The sequence below is a fragment of the Clupea harengus genome, chromosome 2 (assembly GCF_900700415.2).
Source record: "Clupea harengus chromosome 2, Ch_v2.0.2, whole genome shotgun sequence".
NCBI classification, from domain to species: Eukaryota; Metazoa; Chordata; class Actinopteri; order Clupeiformes; family Clupeidae; genus Clupea; species Clupea harengus.
In genome coordinates this window covers 6,237,075-6,262,269 of record NC_045153.1, presented here as the reverse complement: position 1 = coordinate 6,262,269, position 25,195 = coordinate 6,237,075, and the positions used below count along the sequence as shown (strand labels likewise).

At 41.2% G+C, this 25,195-nt stretch overlaps 2 protein-coding genes across 2 annotated transcripts in view; one reads left to right on the top strand and one right to left on the bottom strand.

Annotated features, from left to right (window-relative positions):
• The window catches only part of LOC116222760, a 58,259-nt gene that overhangs the window by 7,576 nt on the left and 25,488 nt on the right, over positions 1-25,195 (bottom strand). The window lies entirely within an intron of this gene.
• LOC105891057 (fibronectin-like) lies at positions 5,215-24,019 on the top strand. The gene is made up of 14 exons (XM_031581234.2): positions 5,215-5,580; positions 7,879-8,123; positions 8,332-8,421; positions 8,541-8,630; positions 9,063-9,360; positions 9,799-9,838; positions 10,094-10,357; positions 10,585-10,839; positions 11,388-11,657; positions 12,449-12,712; positions 12,948-13,202; positions 13,795-14,064; positions 21,448-21,732; positions 21,839-24,019. The coding sequence occupies exons 2-14, from the start codon at positions 7,906-7,908 to the stop codon at positions 22,756-22,758; spliced, it is 3,519 nt and encodes a 1,172-aa protein (XP_031437094.1). The 5' UTR covers positions 5,215-5,580; positions 7,879-7,905; the 3' UTR covers positions 22,759-24,019.

The window sequence follows — 25,195 nt, the reverse complement described above, 5'->3', positions numbered from 1 at the left end:
GATAATTCACCTACCGCGATATGCTTTCAAATCTGCAGGTAGGATTAGCCTTTTTTCAGAGAACGCCAGGCCGGCTCACAAACTTTACTTGGGCCTTGGGCCGGACCTATTCATGTTTTTACTGAAGGTCATTTATTCAGTTCATGTGCTGTGTTGATCTATGCTACTGCATAAATCTCTGTGAGACAATGAATGGGCTTTTGGAAAATTGACAAGATAAAACCTATGGCATGTAGATCACTGCATCCCCCAAAATACCTCTTTTTAATGATTGTGTTGCCGTTTAGTGATCTCTGCTAAGAAAAAATAGTTCTTCACACAAATCCTCAGAATGTTGCATAAAGTTCAATTGATTTGAATGGGTCACCCCAACATAGGGTGACCAGATTTCCCGGACCTAAAACCGGGACACTTTGACCGTAATGCTCGTGCACGCTTTTTATCCTGAACATGGGCCAGCCCAGGTCAGACATAGACATAGATTTTGCCAACAGCACACGTAGGCCTACTGTTCACAACATAATGGGGTATCTCAGTTAATATTCATGCATTTTCTATGTAGCCTACATATCTAAGAAATAATATTAAAAGACATTGAGTGAGTTAGTTTTGTGTGGGACCAACTTTATTTTTCAGAATTAAAGCATTATTTTGGAAAATGTACCCACTGAACTTGTGAAAAAGTTTGTGAAAAGGTATTTTTCATTGCATGGCAATAAACAAACTATTTTGAACTGCTGCCACAGGCTTGAACTAAAGTTATGGTGACACTTTACAGTAAGGGTACATGAATTATGAATTATTATTGTGATTTACTTCATTCCTTTATATCTTATGAATCATCAGGAATTGACATGAGTTTATAGCCTCTCATTCATGACCTCATGCATGAACAACACATCAACTAAAGCATTAGGTGGGTACATTATTATGCACAAGTTGTGTTCAAATCAGAATTTGCGCAGTGATGACTACATTGTTTTGCATAAAAATAAATAATCATGATCATACTTATTAAATCATAATTCATAATGATGTGCCATATCTAATGCTTTAGTTGTGTTGTTCATTTATAAGGTCACGAATGACATACTATGAACACGTCAGTTCCTGATGATTCATGGGATATTAAGGAATGCAGTAATACATAAATCATTAATGACATAATGCATAATAATACATACACTACATCAATGAATTCATGCGTGAATTCATGATAATTGTATCCTGTACCCTTAGCGTAAAGTGTTACCAGTGTTATTCCAACAACACACACACACACACACACACACACACCCAGGGCCGGCGATTGCTATAGGCGAACTAGGCGACTGCCTAGGGCGACAAATGGGTTGGGGGCGCCCTCTAGTGTCGCCCTTGGACCTACTTCCCATTAATCATAGTTAGAATAACAAGCAAACAAAAACATGTTTATTAATCATGATCATCCGAGGGCGCCCCTTCAGCCATACGTTTACTTCAACCTGATTTTTAGATTTAAATGATGGTTATTGTCGATAGAGGGGGGGGGGTTGCGTTAAGTTACGTTACGTTAGTTATGTGAGAGCTCCTGGACACTACCAGGGTGGGGTGAGCCGTGAGCGTGTCAGCTACGTGACATTTGCAAAAATGAAGTGGTCAAAACCATCTGGAGCACAGGGACGAAAACAAAGAAAGGAAGAAGAGAAAAAGAAAGCCAAGTATAGAGGTAAGTCTTCTCATCTCAGCCATTAAGGTGTCAAACGAAATACATGTAGTATTGTGCATCACCTAATATTGGACGTTTCATTGCTGTCACTTAGGCTAGCTATAGCTAGCTAGCGACTGTTACTTTGCTAATTTGCTACGTAGGCTATTACTAGCAAACGTAACTTCACTGATAACCTACATGGATGTAAATGTCAAAAGACCAGTATCTGGATAACGTATGCTAGTTATGAAAAGTACAGTTGCTGTCTACATTCATTATAGATGGCATAAGTTCTGTTTAGTGAATTCACAACTAGCAGGTGCATACACACACAGTAACCATTTTGGGGATAGTGGTGGTGTTCACCCTTCTGTACAGTTCCTCCCCAGGAATATACTAAAATTTTTGTTTATTTTTGTTTTTATTTGGCCAGATGCACTCAGGCAATTTTTGCAGAGGCCGCTGTAGAAAGGACGCCTGATTCGCCACCCTCCGAACTTTGTAAGTAGCCTACACAATTAGTACCACTGTTGCTGTTTTTGTTATTGTTATTATCATTAGCAATTATTACTTTTAATACTACTAATTGTAATCAGTAGCCTAGTATTATTTAGCCTTGTGGCAGTAATTGTAATATATCTACTACAAGTTACATGGTCAGATAAAATGTATTTGTACAATGCAACTATGTGGTAGGATGATAGAAATTACCAAATGCAACTGTGTAAAGAACAGCATGGATGAACTCTGTGTTTAAATACAGCTGCAGGAGAAGGGACATCCAGTAGTACTCAAGGGGCCAGTAACACACAGGCCAGGAACACACAGCCTGCATCAGGTGAGTCTATTTAATAGTATTTATTCAAGCCACATCCATACTTTAAAGTACAATAGAAACATTTTAGCATGTATTAAATACAATAGCTTGTTTTCTTAAAGAAGTTCAACCACATTCATGATCATTTCACTTATTATATTAAACACCGCTTGTCTGGCTATACAATATGCTTGAATACAGGTGAAGGTGAAGGGACATCCAGGACCACATCAAGCACTCAGGGCACCAGTGAAACTACACTGCCGCCTGCAGACACCTCACCCTCCACAATTCCTGCTATCCAGGGAGAACCTATAGATCCTGCTGACTGGCCAGCCCTCTGTGATCCGGTAAGGACAGAGTTAGTTTGCAGAGGACCATACCAGACCAGTCCAGACTTTACATTTCCAAAAAGAGATGATGGGAGAAGCTGCCACCACAACCACTTCTACAGGAAATTAGTAAATGGGGAGAAAATCAAGAGAAGCTGGCTTGTATATTCAAGGAAAAACAATACTCTGTATTGCTTCTGCTGCAAGCTCTTTTCACAGAAAAATGACCACCTCATTAGGAGTGGCCTAAATGACTGGAAGAATTGTAGTGAGGTATTTGAGATATTTTGTAGTGGTACGTACAGTATCCATAAAAGTCCTTTTGTTTGTAGAGGGTATAGTTAGGGTATAGAGGGTCATAATTTGCTTAAATGTCCTTACAGGTGCTTAAGAGTGTTTTGCACAGTTTATGGAGTTAACTTAATCCTAACTTTGAGTGTGTAATAAATTATTTAAAATAATAAAAAAGAAAATGTTCTGAAACTATTCTGGTGTTTGTTGTCCATGCAACATTTATTGTTGAACTGCAATGTAGAATAGTAGAATTATAAGTGGGTGAAAAAACTAGTAAAGTGATGTTAAGTATTGTGTGTGGGGGGGGGCGGGGGGGGCGCAAAACTCAATCTCGCCTAGGGCAACCAAAGGGCTAGAGCCGGCCCTGCACACACCCTATTGGAAACATTCATTCCGTATATTTGTTACAGGAGTGAATTTGATGAAGTTTCATTTAATTGGCTGAAAGCCTGCTGTGAAATTGCGCACAGGTATCAGCAAAATTGTCTTCGGCATTGTCGTAGTGTAGACTAGCTATTGATATAGCCTGACCGTTAAAACGAGACCAATAAGAAGAGGCTTTGCAACAATGTTTACAAATGTACATTGTAACGCTGGCTGCACAGATTATGCAGACGCAGACCGCTACGATTGATTGACACACACACACACATTGTTCAAATCATACGCTGGGCGCTTTATTAGTCTTTCTACATGGGTTTAGTTAATGATCGGGCTATAATAAGACCACATAAGCTATGTAATCGCTGACAACCGGGACAATTTCATAGTGGTTGGTGTAAACCGGGACATTTTAGCGTCCCGACAGGTTTTTGTCGGGACTCGGGACACGCAACTCAAAATCGGGACTGTCCCGGTAAAACCGGGACGTCTGGTCACCCTACCCCAACATGGCGCGCGCGTCGGGGTCTTGTTCGTTTTCGTCTGGATTTATTTTTTGATAATGACCGCCAGACTACACATCATCACTCACTGCTGCAAGAAATATATGACCGTTGCCATTGCCAACGGGTTTTGTGCTTCTAATTAACATCTTTCATATCATTCCGTAAATTGTCCGTTCACTGAATGTAACGGAACAATTTAAGCCAGAACGTAATAGGTTGCTACATATGCACCTGAAACTGTAAAGTTCTATTTGCGTGAAGAAATATTTTTTCTTAGTGGAAGTCACGAAACGGCGATGGCAATATTGGCCGGCAGATATACATTTTCCTTATAATACTGTTTATGAGTCATGGTGATATAATTTGGCTGAAATTATATGCCTATACAGAGTTGAATACGACAAGATGGCAGTGATATCGAAAGTAAGAAAAATCCGGAAATCTAAGACTTTAGCCGGCATTTTGACACATGAAAGCACAACACATGGTTGAGAAGCAAGAGTCCAATTTGTGTGAAAAAAGAAAAGAAAAAGAGAGGGGTAAGAGTTTTGCGGTGTGTTTTACATTAGGTTGGTTAAATCAAATCTTAATGCGTCACAGCAGGATGGAAACTACCCCAAATAGGGTAAATGACCTACCTTGATATGCTTTTAAATCTGCAGGTAGGATTAGCCTTTTTTTCAGAGAACGCCAGGCCGGCTCACAAACTTTACTTGGGCCTTGGGCCGGACCTATTCATGTTTTTACTGAAGGTCATTTATTCAGTTCATGTTCTGTGGTGATCTATGCTACTGCATAAATCTCTGTGAGACAATTAATGGGCTTTTGGAAAATCGACAAGATAAAACCTATGGCAGGTAGATCACTGCACCCCCAAAAATACCTCTTTTTAATGATTGTGTTGCCGTTTAGTGAGCTCTGCTAAGAAGAAATAGTTCTTCACACAAATCCTCAGAATGTATCAAAAAATTCAATTGATTTGAATGGGTCACCCCAACTTTGCGCGCGCGTCGGGGTCTTGTTCGTTCCGTCTGGATTTATTTTTTGATAATGACCGCCGGACTACACATCATCACTTATATATTGACTGCTGCAAATATATAGCTATATATGACCGTTGCCATTGCCAACGGGTTTTGTGCTTCTAATTAACATCTTTCATATCTTCCGTAAGTAGTCCGTTCACTGAATGTAACGGAACAATTTAAGCCAGCACGTAATAGGTTGCTACATATGCACCTGAAACTGTAAAGTTCTATTTGCGTGAAGAAATATTTTTTCTTAGTGGAAGTCACGAAACGGCGATGGCAATATTGGCCGGCAGATATACATTTTCCTTACAATACTGTTTATGAGTCATGGTGATATAATTTGGCTGAAATGATATGCCTATACAGAGTTGAATACGACAAGATGGCAGTGATATCGAAAGTAAGAAAAATCCGGAAATCTAAAATCTAAATCTAAGACTTTAGCCGGCATTTTGACACATGAAAGCACAACACATGGTTGAGAAGCAAGAGTCCAATTTGTGTGAAAAAAGAAAAGAAAAAGAGAGAGGTAAGAGTTTTGCGGTGTGTTTTACATTAGGTTGGTTAAATCAAATCTTAATGCGTCACAGCAGGATGGAAACTACCCCAAATCTGCAGGTAGCATTAACCTTTTTTTCAGAGAACGCCAGGCCTGCACGCAAACTTTACTTGGGACTTGGGCCGGACCTATTCATGTTTTTTACTGAAGGTCATTTATTCAGGTTATGTGCGGTGGTGATCTATGCTCTACTTCGGACAACTTTAATCTGGCCAGATTAAAGTTGTCCGATCCAGATTCTGAACACACAGTTATCGGACTCGGCCGTAGTGTTCTTGCTAGCTGGGTTTGGCCTAATAAGAATGTTCTAGTCCAAAATGTATTGGTCTTATGGTACTGATTTGATGGAGTGCTATTGCGTGTGTAACGGCGGTCAGGCAAAGGACTGTTCGACACTGCGGTGCTTACTCTTTTACTCTTGAATGACAGACAAATAGCTACAGAAATGTGACCAGAAAAGGGTCGATGCACCTAGGATCCGTAGACAAGCATACCCCTTCTGTCTTTTTTTCTTTACAATGAGAACAGAAATGCAGAGAGGAATACAGCTCTCCTTTAACATCTTCCACACTGTACAAAATACAACAATCTGGACAGGAATCTGAGAAAAGTAATCTTCTTCTTCTCTTGAACAACCATTTTCAATAGAAGTAAATCACAACAACACCAAGTAGTGCACAAATAAACACAATAACAATGCACATATAACCTACACATTTCAATTTTTGAGCAACATACCTGAATGACAGAGAGATAGCCTACAAAAATGTCACCAAAAAAGGGTCGATGCACGCAGGATCTGCACAGGTAAAACAATACGGCAGCACTGTTAGCTAGCTTGCCAGTGGAACGTGGGGAATGGAATGTGTAGTATGTAGAATGTGTGCAGAGAACGATTAAGCCAATTAGCGTTCCGAAACAGATAAGATGAACATCTACAATCTTCCTGTTGGTACACATCAGTAGGCTACACATCAGCACTGTATATTAAGATATTCATAATGAAAGTAAAAATAATCAGGACATTCAATAGCTGTCAAACTAGACGATACATTTGATGCATGAAAACTACCTAGCGAACTTTATAGCTAATCAGTGTGTCTATAAATAGAAACTCTATTTGGTGGTTTGGGGTGAAACATATAAATTACCTTTCTGGCCATTGATAAGACTGTTTTTTGGTACAATCACAATACATACTAAAATACAAAGAACATGGAATACGTCGAAGTTTTCATTATACATTACATGTTCTAATGATAAAGTTTATGAATTGTTATGGGCATTTTGCACAGTAAAGCTATCCGTAGACAATCATACCGCTTCTGTCTGGGTATGGCAACACTACATGAACACAACCCGCAGACCTGCAGTACACCACATCTTCACTGACTAAACCTGCTCAATTATGGCGAAACTCACACATGATGCTCCAACATTAACCTTTAAAGGTAAATCGGTTGCACCACCGTTATGGCCTGTCTGAGTTTTAATTTAGCAGTTTTGTATAATTTATTGAGGACTTTTTTTTAAGGTGAAAAATGACAATATTATCTTTCAATCAAGATTATTATCTTTTTTTGACAGCGGTTCCCTATGGTATCTGAGAGAAACATGGAGATTTTAGCCTACATGCAGAAAAATAAATTATGTAAAACGTGTCTTTTAAATGCACAGTGTGTAGATTTAAGTGGCCTCTAGTGATTAGGTTGCTAAATTGCAACCAGCTGAATATCCTTTGCTTTACAAGCGTGTGCGAGTACCTACTGTGACCATCAAATGCCATATCTTGAGCCATTGTTTCAGTTTGTCTATTATGTAGAAACATGGTGGTGCAACATTGCATAGCTACTTTGTTGAAGAGCACCCGCTCCCTATGTAGATACAAAGGGCTTATTCTAAACTAATGAAAACATGATTCATAGTTACAGATAATTATGCACTAATGAAAACATAATTATGAATACTAATTTATATTGATTTCTACTAATAGATGCCATTAAAAACTACACACCTTTAATGTCTACTTAATGGTGCTATTTACGTAACTAAAATTGAATTGAATAATTATTTACTACTATATGTGCTGTAATAATGTGATTATGTGTTTCTGAGGCAGGCAACTTATCTAATGTATTTCATTGCTACGCTGTTATTTTCTTCATCTGATCACTTAATCCAAATGCCTTTTGATTGTAGCATACAGTGGCTAACGTAATGCAATGACTTTTATGTGACATGTGTTTACATAGTTGTTTTTGACCGCAGAACTCTTGGTCTTGCCATGCCTCCCACATGAGTTACCCTAACCTGACGGACGTTGGTCACAGTATGGCAGGGAGTCCTCTTCATTGTGAGGGTCAAGATGCCGTGTTTGCAGCCAAAGAGAGAAACGTAAGGGAGATGGAGGGAGAGGATCCTGACATAACAACCCAGAGAGATTTATCTAGTGATCGGAAGGTCCCTTCTACAGGCGATCCTCTAGGTGCAGGTGTGGGTCCTGGTGGTGGAAGGTGAGTGTAACAGAAACTGTGTTCACCAGAGTAATGCAAAGGATTCCTCAAGTGTCTTCTTTGTACATCACTATAGTAACCTAGCATTCTCAGAATGTACATCACTATAGTAACCTAGCATTCTCAGAATGTAAATCAATATAGTCTAATGATGTGTGTATAATGATACAGCCTCATTCTCTTTTTACAACATCATTCACATTGACAGACTTTCACCAGTACCCAGTGTATGTTCCATGAAGAGTGACTGGTCAATGAATGATCCACCTGATTTTACAGGAGAAAGTAAACACACTAGGTATTCATATTACATCTCATATAACAACTTGCTTTAGTATTTAACAAATGGATCTTTTACAATCTTCATCACATACCATTCATTAATTCTATTTAATTTAATCTTCATCTTGTCACAAGGGCTGATTTGGACAGAACAGACTCTCTGAGCAGTAGGTTTTCGTCATGTAAGCTGTCAGATAATTCCACTCCTGTTGACGAGGCTTCTAGGTATGTGTGGAAAAACATCTAAATGTGAATAATGATTAATTGCTCCCCTGTGTTTTCTGACATTCAAATAGTATGATGGTTCGGATGAAATGCAATTTCTGTCTATAGAAACCTTGTAAATGTTTTCTCCGTCAGTGTGATTTTATGGGTAACCCATGGCGATGTTCATGTCCCATTTTAGTTTCACTTTGTGAACTGTAGGTAACCTTTGCCTTGATCGTACTTCTTTTTTCTTTTTGAGAAAAAAAATGTCATACCCATGTGTAGAACACTCCGAAAAGCCGCAGGGCTGCAGAAAGGTTTCAAAAGCAATGCATAAGCCGCTGTTAATTACTCGGGAAATTATGGTATAACAGATAAAGGCTTTTGTATGTGATTCTTGGTGCTTAAATGTGGTTAGATAAATGTATGCATTAATATATTCTCTTACAGTCAACACACAACAGAACCCACGGGTGTTCTCTGTGATGTTTGCTCAAAGAGGGCTTTCAAGTCCTGCTTGACCTGCACTGCCTCCTTCTGTGAGGTCCACGTGAAGCAGCACTACACAGCTCCAGCACTGAGGAGACACACGCTGGTGGACGCCACTGAAGACCTGGAGCAGAGGCTGTGCCAACGACACAACAGAGATCTGGAGATATATTGCAGGACCGACCAGACTGCAATATGTCTATCATGCTGGACATGGGAACACAATGGACATGACATAATATCCCAGGAAGAACATCAGGTAGATACTGCTGCCATAGAAGCATAGATACAGTTTTATGCAAAAGTTTGGGCAACCCTCGGATGTTGCATGTTCATTTGCTCCGTCTTTATAAGAAAACATAGCAATATGGCATTCAATTTTGACAGTCAGTGGTACAGGAGGTAGAGAAGTCGTTTAGTAATCAGAAGGTTGCTAGTTCGATTCCCTGTCGAAGCGTCCTTGAGCAAGACACTGAACCCCTAATTGCTCCTGATGTGCAGTGTGCCATCAGTGTAAATGTAAAATGTGTATACATCCTTGTAAGTCGCTTTGGATAAAAGCGTCTGCTAAATGACTAAATGTAAATGTTATCAGGGGTGCCCAAAGTTTTCAGTAGAGATGTAAAATGAAAGGAAATGTTCAATGTTATCTCGATAATGTTATGTTTAACATTATCTTATGCTTTCTTATACTCAGCGTCTGCAAAAGAATAAATCAGAGATGGAAAACAAGACAGGTAAACAAAGTTGCATTTACTAAGTACACTTTACACATCTATTGTAATTTATGATCAGGAATTACTGAAGTCATTGCATTTCTGCAGCAATTTAAAATGTTACTGGTCATTACAATAATTTGAATTAATTTAATTAAAGGATAATTATGGTTTATGTGTTACATATATTGTGATTTCCTGTGGCTCAACATGTAGAACATTAGAGTTGAAATCCTATAAAAGGTTCCTGACCATTGCACTGATCTTCATTCCCAGCTGTTCCTCCTCCTGGGCCCATTGAGTTCACCTCAGTGAAGCCAGACTCCGTGTGTCTGAGCTGGGGACCTCCTGAGGGGCTGGCTGGACCCCACAGATTCAGGGTCACATGGTCGGGTGAAGGCAGCCAGGAGCATCTCCAAGTGCAAGACCTGAAACTAGATGTTCAGGGACTCACTCCAGGAGAGGAGTACCTGTTTACTGTGGCCACCCTCAGTGATGATGGCAGACAGAGTTCATGTGTGTCTGCAACTGTCAACACAGGTTTGGTTCTTTATTCATACAGTAGATACTGTATAGATAGCAGTCAGAGTAGGATAAGGAGTCGTTGAAATGAAATTAATATGTGATGCAAAACCCAGCAGTGTCTGATTAAAGTTATTGTGATTTAACACTCCAAAGAACTAATAAACCTACCAGCTGTTTTGGAACATTGTTTTAATCTAAAGATACCTCGGTTAAATAATGGAATATTGTTTTTATATGTGTAGATATTCCTCCACCCGGGTGTCTTACTGTGGCTGTGGATCTCACATCAGTGTTCGTGACGTGGAGCAAACCAGAGGGAGTTGTTCAGGCCTCTTACATACTGACCCTCGACAGAGATGGAGGATGTCTAAACACCGTTTCCATCAGATCTCTTCAACACCGGTTTGAGTTGGAAATGGAGGCAGAATACACCATCAGTGTTTCCACAGTACTAAAAGGAGGCCAAAGCAAGCCCATCTCTAAAACCATAAGAACAAGTATGGGACTCTTGGTAGAGTTTTTCCATTCATGAACATCTGATTTGTTTAGTTCAAATACTTATCTACTTTCAATGATCAAAAGTACAGTCAGAGATGAGAGCAAGATATTATGCACATCAATATAATCCAAACAAGCCTGTGCTTTTCCTTAAGTTTCACCCCAGAAGCATGTGCATGCATACACACACATGTACCCACACACAGCACACGTGTACACACACACACACACACAAACACAAACACACAGAAACATATAGGATAGGCAGACAGAACATTATCCTCCATGACTGGTATATAATAGTGGATCATGAGGAAACGGAGGTCCACACTCAAAGACATGGGCAGCTACTTATTGACCCACTCCACATTCAAGTGACTGTCTGTGTCCTTTGACTGCGGATCCCAACAAAGTGATCCAAGTGCAAAGTAAAAAGTCATCTTTCCTGAAAACAGTGGCTCAATATCAGACACCAGAGACATATTACAGAATGTGTTCTGAGATTAAATTGTGTTCATCACTAATACATGTTTTGTTGTCATCACAGTTTTTCCAGTCCCAGAGAAGTTGACTGTGAGCTCCATGACTCCAACATCTGCTGATCTTAGCTGGAGCCTTCATCAGGGGATGGAGCAGTTTCCACACAGCTTCCTGATCTCCTACCACAGTGAAGAGACTGAACCACAGACCACCTCTACAGAGTCATGCAGCACAACTCTTACAGGCCTGACGCCAGACACTCATTATACTGTCACTGTCTGCTGTGAGCTCAGAGATGGGGGAAGGAGTCAGGCTGCTACACTCCTCATCCAAACAGGTGAGAAATTAGACTAAAATGATGTATGTGATATTCTTATACTCAGCGTCTGCAAAAGAATAAACCAGTGATAGACAGTAACACAGTGTTGTGAATTATTATTCATTGAAGGTTTGTTTATAACAAGTAGATTAATTAATTATTTGAAGTTAAGGGTAAACGAACATGATTTATGTCGTTGGTTTAAGAAAAGGTTAATAGAAATGTTTAAATGCTCTATTTACAGTAAATATAGGAGAATCTGTTACTTTATCTGTTATTGATGGTAATTTGATATTAATCTGAAGGTGTTTTAATTTGAAAGGAGATACCTTTATTCTGAAGTGCAAGAAGTGATGTGTGAATGTTCTCGTCAGTTTTTAGTAATGATTCAATGAAGTGAAGTCGCCAGTCGCTAGAACCTGCCTTGTCTAACTAATTGTTTAATTAGAAATTCGTCTTTGTAATATTAATTTATAGTGGAGAATAAAATATTCCGTTTAAAAGAGAACCGTTTGACCATCATTGGAAGCTTCCATTACACAACACACAGGTACACAAAGTTGTATTTACTAAGTACACTTTGCACATCTATTGTAATTTATGATCAATGATGACTGAAATGATTGCATTTCTGCAGTAATTTAAAATGTTACTGGTCATTACACTGATTTGAATTCAAGGATAATTATGGTTTATGTGTTATATGTATTGTGATTTCCTGTGGCTCAACATGTAGAACAGGGTAATAACATCAATGAGTTGAAATCCTATAAAAGGTTCCTGACCATTGCACTGATCTTCATTCTCAGCTGTTCCTCCTCCTGGGCCCATTGAGATCCCCTCAGTGAAGCCAGACTCCGTGTGTTTGAGCTGGGGACCTCCTGAGGGGCTGGCTGGACCCCACAGATTCAGGGTCACATGGTCGGGGGAAGGCAGCCAGGAGCATCTTGAAGTGCAAGACCTGAAACTAGATGTTCAGGAGCTCACTCCAGGAGAGGAGTACCTGTTTACTGTGGCCACCCTCAGTGATGATGGCAGACTGAGTTCATGTGTATCTGCAACTGTCTGCACAGGTTTGGTTCTGGGACTTTATTCATACAGTAGATACTGTATAGAGATAGCTGTCAGAGTAGGATAAGGAGTTCTTGAAATTACATGAATATGTGATGCAAAACCCAGCAGTGTCTGATTAAAGTTATTGTGATTTAACACACCAAAAGAACTAATAACCTTCCAGCTGTTTTGGAACATTGTTTTAATCTAAAGATACCTCAGTTAAATACTGAATTATTGTTTTTCTATGTGTAGATATTCCTCCACCCGGGTGTCTCACTGTGGCTGTGGATCTCACATCAGTGTCCGTGACGTGGAGCAAACCAGAGGGAGTTATTAAGCCCTCTTACCTACTGACCCTCGGCAGAGATGGAGGATGTCTAAACACCGTTCCCACCAGATCTCTTCAACATCGTTATAAGTTGCCAATGGAGGGAGAATACACCATCAGTGTTTCCACAGTACTAAAAGGAGTCAAAAGCAAGCCCATCTCTAAAACCATCAGAAAAAGTATGGGACTCTTGATAGAGTGATTTTTTGTATTTCAAATACCTATCTATTTTCAATGATCAAAAGTACAGTCAGAGATGAGAGCAAGATATTATGCACCTCCATAGAATCCAAACAAGCCTGTGCTTTTCTTTAAGTTTCACCCCAGAAGCATATGCATGCACACACACATGTACACACACACAGCACACGTGTACACACACACACACACACACAGCACAGGTGTACACAAACACAGGCCCACACAGACAGCACAGGTGTACACACTCAACACACTTGTAAACACACACAGAAACATATAGGATTGACAGACAGCACATTATCCTCCATGTCTGGTCTATAATAGTGGATCAGGAGGAAATGGAGGTCCACACTCAAAGACATGGGCAGCTACTTATTGACCCACTCCACATTCAAGTGACTGCCTGTGTCCTTTGACTGCGGATCCCAACAAACTGATCCAAGTTTAAAGTAAAAAGTCATCTTTTCTGAAAACAGTGGCTCAATATCACAAACATCAGAGACATATTACAGAATGTGTTTTGAGATAAAATGTTGTTAATCACTAATGCATGTTTTGTTGTCATCACAGGTTATCCAGTCCCAGAGAAGTTGACTGTGAGCTCTGTGACTCCAACATCTGCTAATCTTAGCTGGAGCCTTCATCAGGGGATGGAGCAGTTTCCACACAGCTTCCTGATCTCCTACCACAGTGAAGAGACTGAACCACAGACCACCTCTACACAGTCATGCAGCACAACTCTTACAGGCCTGACGCCAGACACTCATTATACTGTCACTGTCTGCTGTGAGCTCAGAGATGGGGGAAGGAGTCAGGCTGCTACACGCATCATCCACACAGGTGAGAAATGAGACTATGGGACTAAATGAGTAATGAGACAAAAACGATCTATCGGTATGTTAAATACATACTATTATTTCCCACTTCTTTCCTTGTATTTATTCCATACAAAATTAGCCACTATAAATAAGGTTGAATTCAATTGTCCCTGGTTGAGTAAATGTTTGTAAATGGTGAAAGTTTAATGAAAAGTGTTCAATTGAAGGCCTTTGGGTTACTGACATTGAAATTGTTGAATGTTATTTCACTTCCACTCCAAGTCATTATACATTTAGTATCATCATGTAATCCATATGTAGATGGTTTAAATGTATTTCCTGTAGCTCAACCGGTAAGGTAATACCCAGAGACATTATAAGAGGAGATGGATCACTGAGGGGGAAATTAATGGGGGAATCTGTAACGCTAAACAAAATAAGCTCCGCCCTGTGTTACAAAGAGCCAATCACATTGTCAGAAAAGTATAAGTGCCGTTTTGTCTTACCTGAAAGTTCTGTTTACTTCCACCGTTACCATAGCAATACCTGCCCTGCACACATGTACACACACACACACACACACACACACACACAGGCACACACACAGCCCACGTGTAAAAACACACACACAGCCCACGTGTACACACACACAGGCGCACACACACAGAGGCACACACAGAAACATATAGGATAGGCAGACAGCACATTATCCTCCATGACTGGTATATAATAGTGGATCATGAGGAAACGGAGGTCCACACTCAAAGACATGGGCAGCTACTTATTGACCCACTCCACATTCAAGTGACTGCCTGTGTCCTTTGACTGCGGATCCCAACAAAGTAATCCAAGTGCAAAGTAAAAAGTCATCTTTTATGAAAATAGTGGCTCAATATCAGACACCAGAGACGTATTACAGAATGTGTTCTGAGATTAAATTGTGTTAATTACTAATGCATGTTTTGTTGTCATCACAGGTGAGAAATGAGACTTAATAAAAATGGAGACAAAAATGATCTATGTGAAATAAATACTAGTTATAGGATTGTTTCCCACTTCTTTCCTTGTATTTATTCCATATAAAATTAGGCACTGTAAATAAGGTTAAACTCAATTGTCCCTGGTTAAGTCAATGTTTGTAAATGGTGAACGTTTAATGAATAGTGCTCAATTGAAGACCTTTTGGGTAGTGAAATTGTTGAATGTTATTTTACTTCCACACTGAAAGAATATGCTGTTCTTGGCGAATCCTTGATGAAGTTGTTTCCTTGGTTCAAGTTAGCTTGTAGAAAGTAAGAGACTTGGGAAGGCGGCTTAGTGAAAGAATCAGTTTATTCCCTCGCGTAGCCCAGTAAACTCAGATGTTACAATCATGGGTCACGAGATTACTCTTCAACATTATTTCAGAAATCCGTAGTTTATATAGGATAGAGTTAACATATCAACACAATGGCATAATTCAATTATCCACAGGTATCTGTCTGGAGGGAAGCTTCCTGGGCCCTTTGGTAGGAGGGGGGTTTAAATTAAGTGTTTGTCTCTGATGTGGATGAACATAATGTCTTTCCATAGGGGGTGTGGGGGGGGAGTCTGGGGCTTTAGTTCAAGATGAGGTTCATCTAGTTTATGTTAGATAAAGGTGGTAATGCCAGGTGTAGTTAACCAAAGACTATCTAAATGCTAATATGCCTGGCTCTAACCATCTGGGCCCTATTCGTCGTACCTAGTTTAGCGAGTTACCGAGATAATTTTCAGGATGAGATAATATAAGTCCCTCTTTTCGGTTCGTGGAAGCAACTTTGGATAAATCACCATAGCAACACATCAATAAACTTGAACCTGCTCCAGCGCAGGCTAATTTAAGTGAAGCTGGATAAGCTTGCCACACCCCCGGAAAAAGGAAAGACCCCATTGACCAAGGAGCGATATTAGTTAGATTCACGCTTCATAAGAATAGAGTTCTTTGTGATCGCCAAGATCCATTATTCCATCATGATGAGTTCTTGTATGAGCGCTACCGATTCAGCCGACAAGGAATAATTTATTTACAAGACCTTCTCGAGCGATTTATTGCAAACACCACATGCAACAGCCGAGCATTGACTGTCTCGCGTTTTTATGCGAGTGGTACATTTTTGTAGTGTCAGCGATACGAAGAACAAAGCACTCATAATTATATGACAGTGCTTTCAATAATCATGAGTCCACCTTATTGTAGAAAATGATTAAGGTGGACTCACGATAAGAATAGAGAGAAATACACACAATTTCTTTTCACTGCTTCAATTTATTGAATTTCTTATTAATACATTTACATTAAGTCATTTAGCACACGCTTTTTTTTAAAGCGACTTACAAGGGAATGTAAAACTTCACATTGTAAGGAGGGGAATCAAACTAGCAACCTTGCGGTTACTAAGCGACTGCTCTACCCACCGAACCACTCACACTTGTCGTAAACTATACATACATAGATATCGCCCCATACACAGCTTCTTGTCTTGCTCTCGTAGCGGTGGCGGTGTTGTATTTTGCCATGATTATTGTCATGTATGTTTTAACTAGATGCAATCATCCACATGCACACACAGAGAGTGACACGAAACCTTGTAGCTTGTTCTACAACTTAGCTAGTCTGGTTTATTAGGAACGTGAATTTATACAGGACAGAGGAATTCCATGGTGACTAAAAAGGCCCCTGAGCACTTGAATGGTCTTGCTGGCTATAGTGCTGTCCATGATATGCACCTCAGGCCACTTGGAATGGGCGTCCACAGTGATCAGGTACATATGTCCTTCAAAAGGACCTGCAAAGTCCACATGTATCCTTTCCCAAGGACTGGAGGGCCACATCCAAGGGTGTAGAGGTGCTAGCCCAGGTGCTTTTTGTACGCTCTGACACGGGGGGCAGGATTTAGCGTGAAGCTCAATTTGAGAGTCGATGCCGGGCCACCACACATAACTGCGCGCCAAGCTCTTCATCCTCACTACACCTGGATGTGCTGTGTGGAGCTCTTTCAGAAACCGGGGCGCAGTTTAGGTGGCACAATCACTCTCATACCCCACATGAGGCATCCCTGTTGTATGGTGAGATCATGCCGGCGCAACAGATAGGGCGACAGCTCTTCGCCTGCGTCCTTTGCAGCTGGAAAACGACCATTTGAGCCAATTTCTTGGACACGAGACAAGGTGGGGTCAGACAGGGTGTCACGTTTGATCTCGGTGTTACTGACTAGTAGTGTGTCCAACTGAGATGTGTAGATGTGTCTCTATGTGTGTGGGAGAGTGGTGAGCGTGAAAGTCCATCTGCATTTGCATGAAGTGCACCATTCCGGTATTGGATGGTATAATCATGCGCTGATAGGAGCAGTGCCCAGCGCTGCATTCGGGCTTCAGCCATTGATGGCGTACTTTTCACTGGACTCAGGATGGAGGTCAGCGGGCGATGGTCAGTGAGTAGGGTAAACTTGTTACCATAGAGGTACTGATGGAACTTGCGAACTCCAAAGACTATCGCTAGCGCTTCCCTCTCTATCTGAGCATAGTTTTGTTCTGCCTTGCTGAGTATTCGTGAAACATAAGCTATAGGTCGTTCCTCTCCATCAGGCATAGCGTGCGAGAGCACAGCTCCGACCCCATAGGGTGAAGCATTGCACGCAAGGCGAAGGGGCAGCTCAGGATTGTAGTGCGTCAATACTCCCTGTGATACTAGGAGTGCTTTTGCTTTCTGGAAAGCTGACTCACAGTCTACTGTCCACTGCCATTGCTTCCCTTTGTTAAGCAGTTCATTTAGTGGTTTTAGGACAGTGGCTAGATCAGGAATGAAGCGTCCATAATAGTTCAGCATCCCTAGAAAAGAACGTAGCTGGTTGACATCACATGGTGCTGGTGCTTCCACAATAGCACGTAACAGCTAAGTGTCTCTTTAACACCGTCTTTAAGTTGTCTTTCTCTCTTTGCTCAATCGCATGCACAGTCTTTAAGTCTTTCCAGTTCAGTTTAATAACCCTCAGCCACTCTCTACCAAACAGTGGAGGTGCATCAACTTTCACTACGTACAAGGGCATATCAGCACACTGCTTATTTAATTTTACTTGTACTTTGATGACCCCTTCTGGTGCCAATGGCTCTCCAGTGTATGTCTTTAGCATAATCTCAGTGGGTTGCAGAGGCAATTGACTAAACTTGCTTCTATACTGACTCAAAGAAATTAAAGACACAGCAGCCCCAGTATCCAATTCCATTTCCATTTTCTTTCCATTTACTCTAGGCAGCACAGAGATTCTGGAATACCTCCCTTTTTCAGACAAGGAATACAGTCCCAACTCACAGTCAGTGTCAGATTTAGTCTCATCACTTTCACTAACATTTCTAGCATCCACATGATGAATTCTCTTCTTTCTATCTTTAACACTGCGCTTAATTGTATTACCTTTCTGTTTCCATTCTCTGGCTTGGCTGCTTCTGGCTTTACCCTTACACATGCGCTTGGTATGGCCTTTCTTCCCACACTGGTAACAGTCACAATCTTTGTACCAGCAGTCTTCATCCCTATGGTTCATTTTCCCGCAGCGGCGGCATTGGTCACCTTTTTGGGAAATCATTGCATGCACTTTAAGTGAACCACTTAATTGCTGTACGTCGCGCGTGGCTGTCTCTGCCGACACAGCATAATCCACTGCTTTGTGAAAAGTGAGATCCTTCTAAGTCAAAAGACGCTTCTGCACTGTTTCACTCTTTAGTCCACAGACAAATCTGTCCCGTAGTGCGTCTTCTAGATAAGCACCGAATTCACAATACTCAGAAAGTCTTTTCAGTACTGCAACATACTGTGCAACGGTTTCCTCTTCCGCCTGATTTCGCTTGTGGAAACGGAATCTTTCCGCTATCATTAGCGGTTTTGGAGCGAAATGGCCTTGGAACACGTCCACAACACGTCCATAATCCATCTCCCCAGGCTTGTCAGGAGCCACCAAACTGCGTAGTAATCCATACGTTTTAGGTCCCATCACCCATCACCGGCACTTTTCTTCACTGTTCTGATCTCATTAGCCAGAATGTAATGTTCAAAACGTTCAATATACGTTGCCCATTGCTCACCGGTATCATCAAAGGGATCCATATTTCCAATTATTCCAGCCATGATGCGTCCGCTTTCAATGGATTGCACTTCAATGATAGAGTCTTCGGAAGAAGATTGGCTCATCACCTCTTAACAGCTACACGCTAGCTCACTAGCTAGCTTCTAACATGGTTGTTCTTTTGTTCCGTCTTCAGAACATCCCATCCTCGTCGCCAATTTATGTCATGTTCCCTGTATGTTTTAACTAGATGCAATCATCCACATGCACACACAGAGAGCGACACGAAACCTTGTAGCTTGTTCTACAATTTAGCTAGTCTGGTTTATTAGGAACGTGAATTTATACAGGACAGAGGTGCCACCTGGTGGTCACCATAAACAAAGCACATTCTGTTTCGTACATAACAATTATGGTCTTGTATTTTTCATAAGCGCTCATGATCATCTCCTGCTCGCCAGCGGAGGAAAAAAAGAGGCTCTTTCTTTGAGTTTAGTAGCCATTGTACCGTCAGTGATCGACGCTTTAGTGATTTAGTGATCGACACTTCCCCCTTTTGACGTAAGACGGGCACGCGCAATTGCAATGATACGTTTTGTCTGGTTCTAATAAACGACATTGTTTGAGGGCGGATCAGCCTTGGACGAACCGAGATAGCCTGTCCTCAATCATTGTGGTAATTTAAACTGGCTAATGGGACAATTGTTCGACTTAACTCAACCACGTACAACGAATACCCCCCTGGTCATGGCTGTTAGACAAAGATCAGGAATGAAGTCTAAAAGTCCAGACCCCTGGTGTTATTCAAACTGAGAGTGGGGGTCTATTTCATATGGCTTGGTATGTGAAATACACCAATATCTTACAATTCTAAAGTCATTATACATTCAGGGCCTCATTTACTAACAGGATTGTGCCCATTTCAGGCGTAATTTCTGCGGGTAAAGACATAAAACCATATTTCCAAAGGCGCCGCACTTGAGTAAAAGCGCAGATTACCGCTGCTGGGAGGGTATAAGGGAAAGTGGGTGTTCGTCGCAAAGAGATGGGAGGAGATGCGAAAGTGCACCTAATTATGTATTAGTAATGAAACAAGAGGTGTTTTAGCATGACATATCAGCTGCTAAATGAAAACTATGTGTGTGCGAGAAATAAAAAAAAATCAGAAATGTTTTTTTTTTTTTTAATGTTTATATTTGATATATCATTTAATATAGGCATATACAAAATTGTCCCACCAGTTAGCTGTTCGGCCACGTCTTACCCAGAATCGCTGCTCATTGTATGGTTTAAACCTTATTTTCACCCATCGTTCAAGCACACCGAGTACAGTGCTCGCCTTCTGCGTAGGAGTAACGAGTATCTATTCAGGAAAAGTACTTGTACTCGAAGTACACTAACTAAACTCAGTAAATTGTACAGACAGAGCAGCATATTCATTTCACCTTCCATGTTTATTTTGAAGTTATAGCCTCTCGAGCGCAAGCAACCCCCTGTGCCATGGCAACCGAATGTCTGAAAACCTCAGTTTCCCCTGGCAATGCTACAACTCCAGGCAAAAGAGTTATCCAAAGAACAGGCAGATGTCGGTAATACTGAAGATCAATGAACATACAATGAACGCTAGAAACACGGAACATGGAGAAACACAATGAAAACGCAATGATGTGAACCCAACGAGAAACAAGAATACACAGACTATATACACAATAGATAACGAGGGACAGGTGAAAACAATCAAGGCGGGGCAGACCATCAAGGGCAGGGACGTGAGGAGTCAGAGACGAGGAGAAAAAGGTAAACAAACACAAAACCGAAGAACACATGACAACACCAGGAGAACAAACTAAGAAAAAGGACGGAGCTTAACACCCTGTGAGATTTGGTGCATGCTCAGTGAGCAAATCAACCCAAAAAACGTTTTCTAAAGCCTTGAACTTGAGTGGTGAAGAAAAAGTGTTAATGCCATTGTGTCAGATTTAAACGCAGTGATGTACTTAATCCTATGTAGAGTTTTGGATCTCTCTCCTTCATTTAAATAGGAGCCTGATCTCTCCCGTTCATTTAGAGGAGCCTGATCTGGTTTGTCCAAAATAGCTGCCTGGTGGCATTGCCAAGATGGCTGCCAAGTGGTGAAACTTGCCTCTTTGTAATAAGACTTTGTAATAGAAACACCAAGGTCATGGGTTGAATTCCCAGGGACTCTCATCTGATAAAACCAATGTCAAATATCTGCTGTAAGACACTTTGGCAAGTAGCATATGAACGTATCCAAATGTAAAAAAAAGAATCGTAGTGACAGCCCAATGTAATGTGCATTGCAGGTATTTCTGTGCCTGAGGGGTTGTCTGTGGATGAGCTGAATGAAGAATCTTATGTCCAATGGAGTGCGGATCTGAGCTGGAGCCAAGGGCACGGGACTGACCAGATTCCACACAGCTTTGAGATCTCCTACCACAGTGAAGGGAATGAGCCAAAGATCATCAGGACAGAGTCCTGCAGCACAACTCTTCCAGGCTTGCACTCAGACACTCAGTACACTGTCAGTATCTGTACTGTGGTTCGAGGTCGAAGAAAGAGCAAGTCTGTATCCACCACTTTCCACACATGTGAGTTTGTTTTACGTACAAAAGTAATAATATAATGCCCTCTTGAAATGTAATTACATTTTCAGTGGCCATCTCAGTGACGCATACTCTTCTGTTCTCTTGTCAGGTGAAAGGAGGATTGTGCTGCTTGGGAAATCGGGTGATGGTAAAAGCAGTACTGGAAACACCATCCTGGGGGATGAGGTTTTCAAAGTGAGTGGGTCTCAGGACTCGGAAACAAGACGGTGTGAAACACTCAGTAGGATCATCAACGGGAGAAAATACACAGTCATTGACACACCTGGATTCTTTGACAACAACGATTCAGAGGAGAGGTTGATACCTCAGATAGTAAAATGCATCTTTGACAGTTCCCCAGGTCAGCATGCTTTTGTCATCGTGATGAGAGTAGGGAGGTTCACAGACCTTGAGGAACAAGTTGTAAAGAAGATTACAGAATTATTCGTAGAGGACACCTTTAAACATGCAGTGATTGTTTTCACACATGGTAGAGACCTGAAGGGTCAGACTATTGAACAGTTTGTAGAGAAAAGCAGAAGCAATCAGGGTACTGAGCAGGGAAAAGCTACACTGAAGGACCTTGTAGACAAATGTAATGGTCGCTATCATGTCATAGATAATGAGCACTGGAATCAGGAAGAGGGGGACGGCAGCAACAGAATTCAGTTAGCAAAGCTGTTTGACACCATAGAAGAGATGGTGAAGAAGAATGAAGGCTGTTACACTAATGACATTTCGTTGTTAGTGGTGCAAGCCATACAACGAGAAATGGAAAGTCTGAGGGAGCATGAGAGGGGCCTAACTGACAGGGACATTAGAGCAAAAGCCAAGAGCAGAGTTGAACAAAGAGTTTTGGTAAATACATTTGTGGCTAAATATTCAGTGCTGCTCTTTGCAGCTTTCAGTTTAAAAAAGGTTCCAGCAGGATTCTCCAGTTACATTGGCCAAGCAGCAGCTAGGGCGAGATATCCTACTGAAGCTGCAAGTGAAGCGTGTCAACGGTTGCGTCTCTTATTGCTGAAGTAGTCTGAAGCGTGTCGACGGTTGCTGGAGTAGTCAACATTTAACATTCTTATTCAAATTAGTGTTGGTACATCTGGAATTCGTCCATTGTGTTTGTGTGTATGGTTTAATCCGGAACCTACGTAAACAGTCTGCCTCTCCTCTAATCAATCTGTAACTGAAGCCTGATGTCACCTTAACTATGCCCCCTTGACCAGGTGGACAACCAGTCATGTACCCATGGTCTCTCTCTCTCTCTCTCTCTCTTTGCCTCCCACATTGACGGGCAAACATGTCTCTTTCATCCCTGTACTCTAACGGAGCACATCTCTCTTCATTCAGAAGAGCAGGCCCTTTCCCTCTCACCTGCAGATACAACAAACTTTGTCTCATGGCAATAACTGCCTAAGATTCCTCGGTAGCCAGGAACGCACTGCTAACTGAGAGTAAGCTAATCACAAAGACGACCCGGATGAGGGGAACCTAACTGACAGGGACATCAGAGCAAAAGCCAAGAAAATAGTTGCACAAAGAGTAATGTTACATAAATGTGTGGCTACATTTTCAGTTCTGCTCTATGCATTTTTCAGTTTAAAAAGGGTTCCAGTAGGATTCCGCGGTTGCATTGATCGAGCAGCAGCTAAGACGGGAAATTCTATTGCAGATGTAAAAGAAGTATTTTGACTGTTGCAGCTCTTATCGCGGGAGTAGTCTGAAGCGTGTGGACTGTTGCGTCTCGTATTTCTGGAGTAGTCTGAAGCGTGTGGACTGTTGCGTCCCTTATTGCTGGAGTAGTCTGAAGCATGTTGACTGTTGCGTTTCTTATTGTTAAAGTAGTCAACATTTAACATTCTTATTCAAACTAGTGTTGGTACATCTGGAATTCGTCCATTGTGTTTGTGTGTATGGTTTAATCCAGAACTTACCACATGTATGTTCACAAACGTGCACACACGTGCACGCGGAACTACGGTGACTGAACAAAGGAACACATGCACATTCTCTCTGGTGTGCAACCGACGGCGGGTCACTGAGTCTGTGTTCTGTGTACCAGTGATTCACCGCTGGAGTTACCCTTTGGTCTTGCCTGTGAGTTTATGGACATTCTTGGTTTTCATTTTCCTTGTTAGCTGCTTGAACAGTTTTTTTTACTTGTTTTGTGTTTAGAATTCTCTGGAATTATCTGCCCTGTCTTTTCCCTATGAGATACCTTTTGTTTTTTGTCTGGATCTTCTGAGCTTTTGGATGTATTCTTGATTATTAAAGGACATTTTCTTCACACTAATATCTGCACTTGGGTTCTCCATTGTTCAGTGTCATCCACAGTGTATTAGCATTCCAGCAGCCCAGGTTCATCCCTGACTCCATCCTGTCAATTACACAATTAAAGTCTCGCCCTAAGATCAGGAGATGGGAATTGAGGTCTGTTAACTTACAGATACGCTTTTGTACAAAATCTGCATCCTCAGGGTGTATAGGGGTGGCAGAATAATGGTCAACATTACAAATGTTAATTCTTGCCAATCGAACTGTGCATAATTGCTTAATCGTACTAATAAACACCTTAATACCGATATCAGTCCCAGTGTTATTGGACCTTACGGTGCAAACCCATGACACCGTTACGAGCGACGCGATATTCTAAATCCATGCATTTCAACGGGAGCCAATCCATTGTGACGCGACCGATAAAAGTTGGAAAAGGTTGAATCCTATGCAAATGAGGAGCGATTTTTCCCGGCAGCGGCCAATCAGATTGTTTGGTGTCTTTTCTGACCGTTTGAAAATGCTATTTCCACACGCTACAACACGCCCACTCAAAGCGATGGAAGCGTATCGCGTCACTGTCATGGGTTTGCACCGTTAGTGCAGCCTTTGACACGGTTGATCATAAACCTTACTACACTGACTGGAACATTGGGTTGGGTTTTCAGGTACAGTAGTCTAGTGGCTCAGATCATACTTACAAGACGGGAGCTTCTTTGTTGCCATGGGAAACTATACCTCAACACCAACATCCCTGACCTGTGGTGTCCTCCACACCAAGGTAACTTGGAAAACCCTCATTGGGAGGGAACACTTGTGCTTGATCCATGATGACCACGTAGACATTGAACAGTGAAACAACATGTCTGTAACGCCAATGACTGACAAGTTTGCAAAGCCACAATCATTTATTGATAACTGATTTTTACAGTTGACCAAAAAAACTATATATAACAAATAAAATAGATAACGTTGCAACATTACCACGTATTAACATCATCGTCAAAACATGACAAAGTCAAGACAGTTAAGAAGTAATCTAATAAAAGCTGAAAAAAAAAAAACGTTTCGACAGACACACTCGGTCAACATAAACTCCTCAACAAACCAACAAAGTTTCAAACCCTAACGTCTGTCTCCTCTCAAATATCTGTCTCCTCTCAAATATCTCCCCCATCTCCTTGTGCCTGTAAAA

What these genes read in the sequence shown, in the direction of transcription:
- LOC105891057 (XM_031581234.2), top strand. Translation starts at nt 7,906, where the DNA reads ATGAGTTACCCTAACCTGACGGACGTTGGTCACAGTATGGCAGGGAGT. An exon ending in GTGGGTCCTGGTGGTGGAAG is followed by an intron (nt 8,124 to 8,331) that starts GTGAGTGTAACA and finishes TCACATTGACAG; the next exon opens with ACTTTCACCAGTACCCAGTG. An exon ending in CTCTAAAACCATCAGAAAAA is followed by an intron (nt 13,203 to 13,794) that starts GTATGGGACTCT and finishes TTGTCATCACAG; the next exon opens with GTTATCCAGTCCCAGAGAAG.